Genomic DNA, 13,679 nt, shown 5'->3' with positions numbered 1-13,679 from the left:
AATTGTAGAGTTGGAAGGCACCCAGGTCTCTTGGGCTTGCTGATCGGAAGGTCGGCGGTTCCAATCCCCGTGACGGGGCGAGCTCCCGTTGCTTGGTCCCTGCTCCTGCCAACCTAGCAGTTTGAAAGCACACCAGTGCAAGTAGATAAATAGGTACCACTCCGGCGGGAAGGTAAACGGCGTTTCCATGCGCTCTGGTTTCCGTCACGGTGTCCTGTTGCGCCAGAAGCAGTTTTGTGCTGGTCCGGGGGGGAGGTTACCATGGGGCGAGGTCCAGGACCTGAGTTGAGGGTCGGCAGACAGTCCTCCTCGGGCGAAGCGGGGTCCACAGCGAGAAGCCGGGCAAGGACAGGAACTCTGGGGGAACAGGACTGGATGTTGGCCGAAACAGCTCTTCAATGACGTTGCTCCCGCAACCTGGGACCGGGCTGACTGGCCTTTATCTTCTCTGAGGCCAGGGGCGGTCCCGGCCCCCAGGAGACCCGCCTCTCCTGGCCTTAAGGTGAGCACTCCTCCTGGGAGAAACCAGTTCCCTTCGCCTCTCTGCCCTGAGCCTCTGCAGTTCAGGAGAGGCTGAAGGGTTACTGGGCCCAGGGGGAGACTCACCTGTAGGCACTGAGTCCTCAACCACCTCTGGGGCCAGAGTGGATTCACCTGGTGCCTGCTCCTGAGGATTCGGCCCAGGTGCAGGCGCTTCAGAATCAAGGTCCTGCCCCAGCTCAGCCGGCCCTGGAGGCAGGGACTCCTGTGCAGGCTGGGATTCCTCCGGTTCAGCCTCTGAATGGGATTCCCAGGCCATCACAGGTTTAGTCCTGCTGGCCACATGACCCGGGAAGCTGCCTGAGGACAAACGCCGGTTTCCTCGGCCTGAAAGCGAGATGAGCGCTGCAACCCCAGAGTCGCCTTTGACTGGACCTAACTGTCCGGGGGTCCTTTAAATTTTTTATATACCTTGTTCAACCTGCTGCAAGACAATACAGTGGTATCTCGGGTTAAGAACTTAATTCATTCTGGAGGTCTGTTCTTAACCTGAAGCACCACTTTAGCTAATGGGGCCTCCCGCTGCTGCTGCACAATTTCTGTTCTCATCCTGAAGCAAAGTTCTTAACCCGAGGTACTATTTCTGGGTTAGCGGAGTCTGTAACCTGAAGCGTCTGTAACCTGAAGCGTCTGTAACCCGAGGTACCACTGTATTAATGGGGTCCTTGCGAGATGGACCAGGATCGTGACAGTTAGCAATGCTATGTTGACTAGTGTCCACTTTTCCAAAAGAACAAGGACTAATTTGGGATTGATTCCATACGGTCAGATCTAACTCCTATTGTAACTCCATAAAACTTAGGTTGACTTTCCACTAGCCCTTTTCTCTGGAATTGGGATTGGGGTTCGTTGGGGCTACTGTGCCTTCAGTTAAAATGTTCCTTCCTTCCTTCCTTCCTTCCTTCCTTCCTTCCTTCCTTCCTTCCTTCCTTCCTTCCTTCCTTCCTTCCTTCCTTCCTCCCTCCCTCCCTCCCTCCCTCCCTCCCTCCCTCCCTCCCTCCCTCCTCTCTGCCCCACTGAACCTGCTCTGCCTTTTAGTGCTTCCTGCTCAGTGACGCTGGGAAATTAGTCATGTCTTGTCACGTGATTAGTCAGCAGTAAAAGAGGCAGAAGCTGTAAGGAGAAAGCCGATAATTAAGATTACAGGGGACCTTGTAATTACTGGGGAGGAAACATTTCGAAGAGCTGTGAAAAAATGCTGCTGGATAAAATGTGTGATATGTTTTAAGTCCACTTCCAGCTAATTGTGGCAAAGTCATGTTTCCGCATTCCTAAGGAGCCTACGGGAATAGCTCTGTGCCCATGTAATTATGGGCTACTTCAGACCATACTGTACTAGGAATTTGTAAATCAACAAATCAGTATGGCAAATTCAGCCCACACTTTCCCCTGTCTCATAATCTTTCTGCCTCTGATCCCTGTCCCTTCTCTACCTCCTCTTCCTCTCAAACTATGGCCTGCTTTCCACCCTTCCTCCCGTCACCCTCCATCTATGAACTCTGCTCACTCTGCGGCCTTCCCTACAAAATTCCTCCTTTCCTTTAGGGCCTGTGTGAAACCACTTTCCCCCTGGGTGACAATTTCCCCTTCCCTCAAAGAAACTGGCCTGCAAACATCCCGACTGTTTTTGCTGCCTGGTTGCTTGGAATGTTCATAAACATCACAGCGTTGCAGCCAAGTGGTGTCAGAAGTGTCAAGCAACGTTGACAGATAAATTACTGGAGAAGATCTAAAACGCAAGCTGGAGTTGAGGGTGGATTCCTGACCGATGTCCCTTCTCCTCAGCTTCCCAGAAACGCTCCCCGGGCCTATCATGGAGGCAACGGATCTGCCCCAGCCGTCGCCTGGTCCTGATCCTGCTGGGAGTGAGCGCCATCCTCACCATCGCAATCATCGTCTTTGGCGCGAAAGGTGAGTGCTTCTAGGATAGAGGGATGACGTGGGGGAATGACATTAAGAAATTAATAATAATGAGAAAAGGGCAGGGTGCAGTGTGAGAATATTGAAGATCAAGGAGGTAGGCGGATGTCCAAGGAAGGGATGAGTGTTCAATGAAAAGGCCTCAGGGAGAGAATGAGGAGCGCAATGAAGGGTCTGTGTGAACAGCTGGAGTCCTATGCAAACACAGGAAGAGAGAACGTGGGGGTGGCAGCTGTGGGGCGCCCCACCTACACCTTCTTCTCTTCTTCCCCCACATGTTGTGACCATAGTTGTCAAGTTTCCCTTATTTTGCGGGACAGTCCCTTATCCCAGTGCTGTGTCCCGCTGCTGTCCCTTATTGATGATGTCCCTTAAATTTCCCGGGTTTCAAAGGAAGCAGCTCCTCTCCCTCCCTCCCTCCCTGCCGGCCAGGGAGGAGGGAGGCTCCAACTGTGTTGCTTGGCTGCGTTGCTCACCCAATAAGGAGTCTGAGAACGACTGGGGGGTGGAGCTTGCATGCCTTGTGCCAATCAAATCGGCAGCCTTGCCTGGGGACTCGCCTTTGCTCAGTGCTTCCCAGCAGAGAGGGGACGGTGGTTTTCCTTGCTGCATCCCCTTTGCTGGGTTGCTGCGCTGTGGGAACCGCCGCTTGAGGCTTCGTTTGGCTGCTGGCTGGGCTTTCTGCCTTTGGCTCAGAGGGGTTCCAGAAGCTGAACATACCTGTGCCCAGAAAATCCCTTATTTTGGCTGCTGGTCTCTTATTTTTGAGGCTGCTGGTTCCTTATTTTCAAATCTGTAAGTTGACAGCTATGGTTGTGACTGCCCTTTGAAGCGGGGCTACCTTTGACAGTGACCCTCCCTGCCCGCTGTATGTCTGGCCAGAGTGGTGCATGCTATGGTTATCTCCCGCTTAGACTACTGCAATGTGCTCTACATGGGGCTACCTTTGAAGGTGACCCGGAAACTACAGCTAATCCAGAATGCGGCAGCCAGCCTGGGGACTGGGAGATCACATAACACCGGTCTTGAAAGACCTCCATTGGCTCCCAGTACGTTTCCGAGCGCAATTCAAAGTGTTGGTGCTGACCTTGAAAGCCCTAAATGGCCTAAAGGCTCAGTAGACCTGAAGGAGCGTCTCCACCCCCATCGTTCTGCCCGGACACAGAGGTCCAGCTCCGAGGGCCTTCTGGTGGTTCCCTCCCTGCGAGAAGCAAAGCTACAGGGAACCAGGCAGAGGGCCTTCTCGGTGGTGGCACCTGCCCTGTGGAATGTTCTGGGTTCCTCTCCACCCTCCTGTGTGTGGGGAGTGGGGACCCTGTTGCAACAGTTCAATAAAAATCAGGCTTACTAGCTGCTTTGCTTCTCAATATTCTCTGGCTGGCCTCTGTTATTTCCTCCTACCGATAGAGAACCTACAGGCTCTTGGAGACCCCATAAGGGACAAAGGAGCAGTTTTTCTTACAACACTGGAATTTGCCAGTTGGCAGAGTGTTGCTGAGCTGATGTCCAGCTTGTGGGCTTCTTCTAAGCCGCACCTGCTGGACCACAGTGAGAACAGGGGACTGGACTGGCCTTTGACTGGATCCAGCAAACCTTTTACTTCGTTATTTCATTCTTACCCCCAACGCAGGCAGTCAACGCAGCTCTCAGCTATCAGGAATGCGCGATACACTCACGAGCCTGAATCAAAGTATTGGTGACGGGATCGTCTCCCTCCAGCAGAAGGGTAAGTAAAGGACGCCTTGCGTACCCTCCAACATTTCTCCGATGGAAATAGGGACGTCCAGAGAAGAATGGCAGGTGAAGTTGATGGGCTATAATATGCTGAAACGGCTAAAAGGACCGGAAGAGTCAGAAATCAGGAAGACCAAAAATTTAATAAGGAATGGGGAGAATTTATAACTTATCTTAAAAACCAGGCTTCCCCAACCTCGGCCCTCCAGATGTTTGGAGACTACAATTCCCAGCATCCCTGACCACTGGTCCTTCTAGCTAGGGATCATGGGAGTTGTAGTCCAAAAACATCTGGAGGGCCGAGGTTGAGGAAGCTTGTTAAAGACAATTGTAAACAGTTAAAATCACTACAGTGGTACCTCGGTTCACGAACTTCATCCATTCCGGAAGTCCGTTCCAAAATGAAGGTGTGCTTTCCCATAGAAAGTAATGCAAAATGGATTAATCCGTTCCAGACTTTTAAAAACAACCCCTAAAACAGCAATTTAACATGGATTTTACTATCTAACGAGACTGTTGATCCATAAAATGAAAGCAATAAACAATGTACTGCACTCACACAATCAATCCATCAATTAGTAGCTGAACTGGGTTCCGCACAGTCACAAAAGAAAAAAGAGTTGCAAAAACACAAAATAAATAGCAAAAACAGACAGACCTCAACACATCACTGAAAACAGAAGTGTGGCACTCAAAACAGAGCACGTTCGGCTTCCGAAAAAAGTTTGCAAACCGGAACACTTACTTCTGGATTTGCAGTGTTCGGGTTCCAAGTTGTTCAAGTACCAAGGCGTTTGAGAACCAAGGAACCACTGTAGTTGGTTAGGTGAATCAATTAAAAACTGTTAGCAACAACCGGGAATAGCATCCCGTGGTTTTTTAAAAATTGAGTGTTGTTGTTTTTTAAGTGTGTATTAAAAACTGCAAGCAACAACTGCAGCCTCTCTGAGCTGTGATTCCTGTATTGGAGAATCGCTGCTGCCAGTCTGTGCCAGCAGCACTAAGCTAGGTGGAGCAAGGGTCTCCGATTCATAATAAGGTGGCTCTTGAAGTATTACACCACAGCCCAAGTCCTCCTGTAATGTTTTTCTCCCACCGAAGCCCCATTCGGCAAAGGTCCCCTGCCATGTTAATTAGAAGCTTCCCACGCCTTTTCGCTCCTTTCGTCGCTCCCCGTTCAGGGTGACGGCAGCATTGCCGGACAATGATGCTGAACGCAGGAGATGCTGCGAACTTACAGAGGGGAATCATAGACATAAAATCCACACAGAAACACATCATTAAACACACTTGTGGGAACAACTCAGAGGCTGTGAAAGAAGGAAGGTTAACAGCAGAAAGAATTAGAGGAACCATCGGAAGTGACTATGAAAATCAGTAGAAGTACGAGATGATCAGAACCCTCCAAAATTGAAGCATGGGAAGTCCTATTAAAAAAATTATAATTTGGCAGAATATTCGGATTATTTGATATGTACAGTGGTACCTCGGATTAAGTGCTCAATTCGTTCCGGAGGTCCGTTCTTAACTTGAAACTGTTCTTAACCTGAAGCACCACTTTATCTAATGGGGCCTCCCGCTGCCATCGCACGATTTCTGTTCTCATCCTGAAGCAAAGTTCTTAACCTGAAGCACTCTTTCTGGGTTAGCGGAGTCTGTAACCTGAAGCGTATGTAACCCGAGGTACCACTGTATATGTAGAATGTGGAATATTTAATGTGATTTGATTGGATTGTTAAAGTGGAGAATTTAATAAAAATGATTTTTTTAAAAGAGAAGGATGCTGAATGCGCCACGATAAGTCTGCAAGCGCTAAGGCAGGCGACAGGGAAGGCTTTGCCGGGGTGGGGGGGCGCAAGAGAAGACTCCAGCTCGGACCACGTTGCTACCTGACCCCACTTTGTGCATTGCAGGGACGGACACGGCCGCGAAGATCACACAGCTGGAGGTGAAGGTGAAAAAGCTGACGGAGGAAGCAGAAGCAGGTAAGTTGGGGAGGGAAAACAGGATGCAATTAAAAAAAAAAAGTCCACGGAGAACTGGTGCAATTGCTTTTTTAAAGCGGTCCCAAATTGGAGGGGGGGGTTCATCTGCCCGGACACGGAGGTCCAGCTCCGAGGGCCTTCTGGCGGTTCCCTCACTGCGAGAAGCCAAGTTACAGGCAGAGGGCCTTCTCAGTGGTGGCTCCCACCCTGTGGAACGCCCTCCCACTGGATGTCAAAGAGAACAACAACTACCAGACTTTTAGAAGACATCTGAAGGCAGCCCTGTTTAGGGAAGCTTTTAATGTTTAATAGGTTATTGTATTTTAGTCTTTTGTTGGAAGCCGCCCGAGTTGCTGGGGGGTATAAATAATAAATTATTATTATTATTATTATTATTATTATTATTATTATTATTTGGAGCTGCTTGTGTGGGTCTCCTTTTATTTACCGGTTTCCTCATTCAGCTGCTGCTCCTTCTCTCTCCCCTCCCTCTCTTCTCGCCTTTGCCAGCCAAGACACGACTCCTGTCCCAGATGACAACCTTGCAAAGGAGTTTTAGAGGCATGAATTGCGACTTGCAGAACTTCAAAAACAACCGGACAGGTCAGGAGTGCGGGGAGTCGGGATCTGGAAAGCAGAGTGCCTGAGTGTTCAAGGCACTGTGGGAATGTTCAGGGTGGCAGGAGAGGATATATTGTTTATTCATATCATTCCTAACTTGCACTAGAAAGTTCCTTTACTTGTTTGTTGTTGAGTCGTTTAGTCGTGTCCGACTCTTCGTGACCCCCTGGACCAGAGCACGCCAGGCCCTCCTGTCTTTGGTCAAACTCATGTTCGTAGCTTCAAGAACACTGTCCCACCATCTCGTCCTCTGTCGTCCCCTTCTCCTTGTGTCCTCCATCTTTCCCAACATCAGGGTCTTTTCCAGGGAGTCTTCTCTTCTCATGAGGTGGCCAAAGTATTGGAGCCTCAGCTTCAGGATCCGTCCTTCCAGTGAGCACTCAGGGCTGATTTCCTTCAGAATGAAGAGGTTTGATCTTCTTGCAGTCCATGGGACTCTCAAGAGTCTCCTCCAGCACCAGAATTCAAAAGCATCAAAAGCATCATTTACTTAGCAGAGTTCATTTCCCTTTACACAGCAGAAAACGTGTTGCAAACTCGTGTGAGTTTCTTAAGACAATATGCAGTTCAATCTGGCTTGTCCAGGTTGAAATGCGTTTTAATATTTCCCCTTGAATCCTTCCTAAAAGAATAAAGACACCACAGTCTTATTCATAAGCAATAAAAGGAAGTTTACTCATGATCAGGCAGAGCACAGCGTGATCCCTGAAGATCCAACTTGGCCCTCCAGCTGTTTTTGGACCACAACTCCCATCATCCCTAGCTAACAGAACCAGAGGTCAGGGATGATGGAATGATTGATACATCAATTCATAAGATTAAGGCACCCCTTGTCTGTAAAAACCACACAAAGCAGTTTACAAAAAAGACGAAAGGGTAATATTGTGACTAAGAAGAATTAACAACAGCAATTCGAGGCTCTTGAAAAGGGATTGCAACATCGAAAAGTTGAAAATAACAGTCGGCTAAAAACAGATGAAAGCTCGCGTGAGTTTTCTAAACAACTGGGTAGGCTAAACATGTATATAGGAAACCCGAACCACGAACCCCCTAACCCTAACCACTACACAGCCCTGGTTTGATCCAACATTAGTCAGAGAAGTCCCACTGAAATCGGTGGACCTCACAAAACAGTGCCCTAAAATATATACAGTGGTGCCCCGCAAGACGAATGCCTCACAAGACGGAAAACCCGCTAGACGAAAGGTTTTCCGTTTTGGAGGTGCTTCGCAAAACAAATTTCCTATGGGCTTGCTTCGCAAGACGAAAATGTCTTGCGAGTTCCTGCGGGGGGTTTTTCCTCCCCCCCTTTTTCCCAAGCCGCTAAGCCGCTTATCAGCTGATCCGCTAAGCCGCTAATAGCGCTAATCTGCTAAGCCGCTAATGGGCTTGCTTCGCAAGACGAAAAAACCGCAAAATGAAGAGACTCGTGGAATGGATTCTTTTCGTCTTGCGAGGCACCACTGTACCTGGACTTGTTTTGATTAATGTCTACAGGATACTTTTGTGGATATTTAAGTTACAATTAGAAAAATCTTAATAATTATTCATAAAGGAAACAGCTTATATGAAGTAAATAAGGAGGCCAGATACAGGATAAAGGAAATCTTTTATTTGGCTGTTTGTATTGTTGCATGTTATGCTCATCGTATGTTATGTTCATGTTTAATGAGGGTGGATTTCTGTATTGGGGGGGTTATGTTATGTTGTAAATAAAATTTCCAATAAAAGAAAATTCAAAAATGAAATCAGTGGACCTTGGTTGTTTCATTGGTACTGCTCAGAGTCTGACTAACACTGAATATCCCTCTTTCCTTTCTGTCGCCTGGCCCCCCAGAGGCCTGCTGCCCCAAAGGATGGGACATTTTTCGGAAAAGCTGTTACTGGGAGTCCCGACTCGGGAGGCCCTGGGAGGAAGCCAAGGCTGACTGCGAAGCCCGAGACGCCCACCTGGTGATCATCAACTCCTATGAGGAACAGGTAGGGGCCTGGGGATCTTGCAGGTCTGCCCCCTGCGCTGTGAGTTTGGTGGTAAAAGGTAAAGGGACCCCTGACCATTAGGTCCAGTCGTGGCCGACTCTGGGGTTGCGGCGCTCATCTCGCTTTATTGGCCGAGGGAGCCGGCGTACAGCTTCCGGGTCATGTGGCCAGCAGGACTAAGCCGCTTCTGGTGAACCAGAGCAGCGCACGGAAACACCGTTTACATTCCCGCCGGAGTGGTACCTATTTATCTACTTGCACTTTGACGTGCTTTCAAACTGCTAGGTTGGCAGGAGCAGGGACCGAGCAACGGGAGCTCACCCCGTCGCGGGAATTTGAACCGCCGACCTTCTGATCAGCAAGTCCTAGGCTCAGTGGTTTAACCCACAGCGCCACCCGCGTCCCGGGTTTGGTGGTAGGGAGGGGTAAAATGTCGCCTCCGTCCTTGCAGACCCTACTGGGTGTCAAGATCAGCAGAGGAGGCCCTCTTGAAATCACAGAATGGTAAAATTGGAAGGGAACCCAATGGTCATAGTTGCGTGCACAATCAAACCTTGGTTGTCAAACATAATCCAAAACGATTGACAACTGAGGCGTGGCTTCCGATTGGTTGTAGGAGCTTCTTGCACTCAAACAGAAGCCGCGTCAGACTTGCGGCTTCCAAAAAACATTTGAAAACCAGAGCATTTCCTTCCGGGTTTTCGGCATCCGGGAGTCGAAACGTTAAAAAACAAAGCCGTTCGAGAACCAAGGTTTGACTGTATTAGTGATAATAACATATCAAAGAATGCATTCTATTCCGGAACATTGCTTTGCAAAAACAGGCATCTGAGACAAATGTACAAAAAAAAATTAGGTGAAATCTAATATGCCGGTGAATTTTGCAATTTTTTTGCTGACAAATCCTGCAATTTTCAGTGCAAGTGTGATATGCAAAAATAAATACACTAGGGTAAGGTGTGCATAAGAATGCATATTAAAATGTAGGTTATCATCACCATAATAATAGGGATTTTTGTTGTTGTTGCAAAAATGTGTCTGTTAGTCACAATGGCATACAAAAAAATAACCTGTCTAGCAGGACAAATTTGCCCTAAAATCCTGACGGAATTTCATAGTTGCTGCTGTTGTTTTTAATTGAAAAATGTCGAGAACTGGATTTAAAAAATGAGAAACAGAGCTGACCAATCCTAGCGCTACCTCTCTTTGCATTTTCTACTTTTTGTGTTGTTTTTTCTCACGCCAGCGATTTGTGGCCGTCCGTGTGCGCCCCCAGTTTATGTGGATCGGCTTGAGTGATGCTACCGGGAGCTGGAAGTGGGTGGACGGAACACCCTACACCGTTCGCCAATCGTAAGTTCGCGAACGGCCGTGCGGCCAACCCATAATGCAATGTATTCACACCATACATTCAAAGGCCTGTGATACAACTTTAAAGAGTCTGGTTTCCCCCAGAGTATTCTGGGAGCTGTGGCTTGTTAAGGGTGCTGAGAGTTGTGAGGAAAGACACCTATTTCCCCCCCACAGAGCCCCCTATGATGCCACTTCCTTTTTTAAATATAATTTTTATTAAATTTTCACTTTAAACAGTAATTTCAAATATTCTTCTACAACTCTCATTCCCTGCTGAGCTTATGACTTCCCTCCATCCTATCAGCAAGCTTTCCCTTTTCAAATCTTTATCTCACAGTTTAATCTTATATTATAAAGTCCACGTCGTAGGGTTTATTTCAAACCTGCTGGTGTCTTCAAACTTCAAACAGTTATTATTTATGCAGTCAATGAATTTACTCCAGTCTCTTTGGAATTTTCTTTCTTTTTTAAAAAAATAATATTTATTAAGTTTTCCACAAAATTACAAATATGAAAAAAACAAAAAAAGAAGAAAAAGAAAAAAAACACACAAAAAAGATAGAAAACACAAAAAAGAATAAAAAGACAATTAAAAACATTTCAATCTTTCCATGTCCCGTCTTTCATTTACTTATTTCTGTGACCTCCTCACGCCTCCCATTTTTGTATTCAATTAAATATTCCAGCAAATCCTTCCAACTTTGTTTTTATCCTAATAATTTATCTTAACATATTATAATTTTACCTTCTCTCTTTCACCAATTCATTTTTACTTAATCCTTTATATCCTTTCTGCTAAAAACCACATAATTCCCCCCCCAACATCTTTCTAACATTCCTCAATTTTGCAATATTTCTGAAGATAAACTTTAAATTACTTCCACTCTTCTTCCACCAACTCTTCTCCTTGGTCTCGGATTCTGCCAGTCATCTCAGCCAGTTCCATATAGTCCCAGTCTCTTTGGAATTTTCAATTGTCCTGGTTTCGAACCTTGCAGGTCAGTTTTGCCAATTCCGTATAATCCATCTTTCCGTCTACCACTCCTCCATCACTGATAATTCCTGTAACTTCCAGTTCATGGCTAATTGAGTTCTCGCCGCAGTTGTTGCATACATAAATAGTCTTTGATCTACCTTTGCGATTTCCTCAAGCCCAGCAAAAAAGCTTCCGCTATGATGCCACTTTCCATGGTCATGGATTCCCCCAAAGGATTCTGGGAGCTTGTTCAGAGCGGTGAGACTTCTGAAGAGATGCCTGTTCCCCTCATAGAACCACAATTCCCAGAATTCCCTGGGAAGAAGAATTGACTGTTAAACTACTCTGTACATTGTAGCTCTATGAAGGGAATTGAGGTGAGGAGTGGGTCCGCTGGCAACTCTCAGCCCCCTTAACCAGCCACAGCTCCCAGAATCCTTTGGAGGAAGCCATGGCACCATACTTGCAGTGGCGTAGCGTGGGTTGTCAGCACCCGGGGCAAGGCAAGTAATTTGCGCCCCTTAACCCGTGGATTTGCGCCCCCTAACCCTACCCCCCAGATGTTGCGCCCGGTGCAGCCGGCCCCCCCTGCACCCCCCACGCTACGCCACTGCATAGTTGTCATGAGGCGTGGGGAGGTGGTCATCAAAGTACGCGCTTTAGCCTTCTTATAAGAACCTAACCCTAACACCTGTCCCTCTTGACTTAGAATTCAACCTCTGCACCCATTCGCTAAGAACCTAAGTGCATCTTTCTTTTTTTCCCTTTTTATATAAATTTTTAGTAGTTTTTGAACATATCATTTTCAACAGTAATTAAACATACTTTTACATCTTATTCAATTTTTTTGTCTTCCATCAGTCCTGTCTGAAAATTTTCCAATCTAATCTCTTAGTATGCATTTCTTATCTTCCCTATTACATTTCAAACTCATGACCATTATCTCTATCTTTTTCTACTTTGTAACACTTTGTATATTTATCCTTACAAAACTTCTTGTAGTCCTATTAGCGTAATTTGTTGGCTACAATTGCTTTTCGAATAGTTCATATACTTCTTCCAATCTTCTGTGAATCTCTGGTCCCGCAGGTTTCAAATCGAATCGAATCAAATCAAATTCAAATTCAAATCCAAATCAAATCAAATTCAAATTCAAATCAAATCAAATCAAATCAAATCAAATCCCCGTGACGGGGTGAGCTCCCGTTGCTTGGTCCCTGCTCCTTCCAACCTAGCAGTTCGAAAGCATGAATTCTGGGCACCCCAGTTCAAGAAGGACACTGACAAACTGGAACGTGTCCAGAGGAGGGCAACCCAAATGGTCAAAGGCCTGGAAACCATGCCTTATGAGGAACGGCTAAGGGAGCTGGGCATGTTTAGCCTGGAGAAGAGGAGGTTAAGGGGTGATATGATAGCCATGTTCAAATATATCAAAGGATGTCACATAGAGGAGGGAGAAAGGTTGTTTTCTGCTGCTCCAGAGAAGCGGACACGGAGCAATGGATCCAAACTACAAGAAAGAAGATTCCACCTAAACATTAGGAAGAACTTCCTGACAGTAAGAGCTGTTTGACAGTGGGATTTGCTGCCCAGGAGTGTGGTGGAGTCTCCTTCTTTGGAGGTCTTTAAGCAGAGGCTTGACAACCATATGTCAGGAGTGCTCTGATGGTGTTTCCTGCTTGGCAGGGGGTTGGACTCGATGGCCCTTGTGCTCTCTTCCAACTCTATGATTCTATGATTCTAAATCCTCCCTGTCATTTTGTCCAATTCTGCACAGTTCATTAATTTCGTCTGCCATTCTTCTTTCGTCGGAATTTCTTCTTGCTTCCATTTCTGGGCTAACAATACTCTTGCCGCTGTTGTTGCATATAAGAACATAACCTAAGTGCATTTTTCACCCTTCCTTTCCGTGCTTGAACCTGGAGGTGTTTGAGAGTCATAACCCGCGGTTTCTCCTTTTTGCCTTCCAGGGACTGGGCCCCAGGGCAACCAGATAACTGGTACGGCCACGGACTTGGGGGAGGAGAGGACTGCGCCCACCTCCATCGCGACGGCAGCTGGAACGACGACCACTGCTCTCGCAACTACGGCTGGGTCTGCGAGATGGAGGCAGTGGATTAAGGGGGGGGGGAGCCTGCCCTTTGACCCCTGGCTCCATGAAACTGAGTTCTCACCAGTTGTTGAAGGATCTATGGATCCTGGGGCAATGGGAGCAATTTTGCTGCCTTCACCCCTGGGGAGGGTCTCCACTTTCCTCTCAAACAACCCCTCTTGACTACTGTGTCCTAAAACATAGCCAGGCATACAAAGCCCTCTGTACCTGACTGCTTTATTTCATATTTTTTTTAACCCAAATTTTAATTTTCTACACCGGCAATGGGTACTGAAAACCGCAGCGCGGAGCCTCAATTCCCCTGTTGTGACTCTGGCTCCAACCATTAACAACACAGCCAATTGATACCTTTAAAGGCCCCTAAGCGCTTAAAGGATTTTGATGACCCCACGAATATCTAATTCAGAATGCAAACAAGAATAAACCGTGAAATAAAATTTTATTTTTCGAAATGAAA

The 13,679-nt window shown here is 47.0% G+C and overlaps 1 protein-coding gene across 3 annotated transcripts in view; it reads left to right on the top strand.

Annotated features, from left to right (window-relative positions):
- LOC309355823 (asialoglycoprotein receptor 1-like) overlaps window positions 1-13,679 on the top strand; it is a 37,675-nt gene extending 23,996 nt beyond the window's left edge. For 2 of the 3 annotated variants that reach the window (XM_081887008.1, XM_081887009.1), the window contains exons 3-9: window positions 2,326-2,451; window positions 4,091-4,186; window positions 6,108-6,179; window positions 6,690-6,782; window positions 8,638-8,780; window positions 10,027-10,133; window positions 13,080-13,679. In XM_081887008.1, the coding sequence (XP_081743134.1) occupies window positions 2,326-2,451; window positions 4,091-4,186; window positions 6,108-6,179; window positions 6,690-6,782; window positions 8,638-8,780; window positions 10,027-10,133; window positions 13,080-13,230 (788 nt within the window). In that variant the 3' untranslated portion in view covers window positions 13,231-13,679. The remainder of the gene's footprint in view (window positions 1-2,325; window positions 2,452-4,090; window positions 4,187-6,107; window positions 6,180-6,689; window positions 6,783-8,637; window positions 8,781-10,026; window positions 10,134-13,079) is intronic. The other variant, XM_081887010.1, reaches the window with a different exon arrangement.

The sequence above is a fragment of the Podarcis melisellensis genome, assembly GCF_964234715.1.
Source record: "Podarcis melisellensis genome assembly, chromosome: 13".
In the NCBI taxonomy this organism is placed as follows: Eukaryota; Metazoa; Chordata; class Lepidosauria; order Squamata; family Lacertidae; genus Podarcis; species Podarcis melisellensis.
Note: the sequence above shows the minus strand (reverse complement) of the source record. Positions and strands in the feature narration are given on the sequence as shown.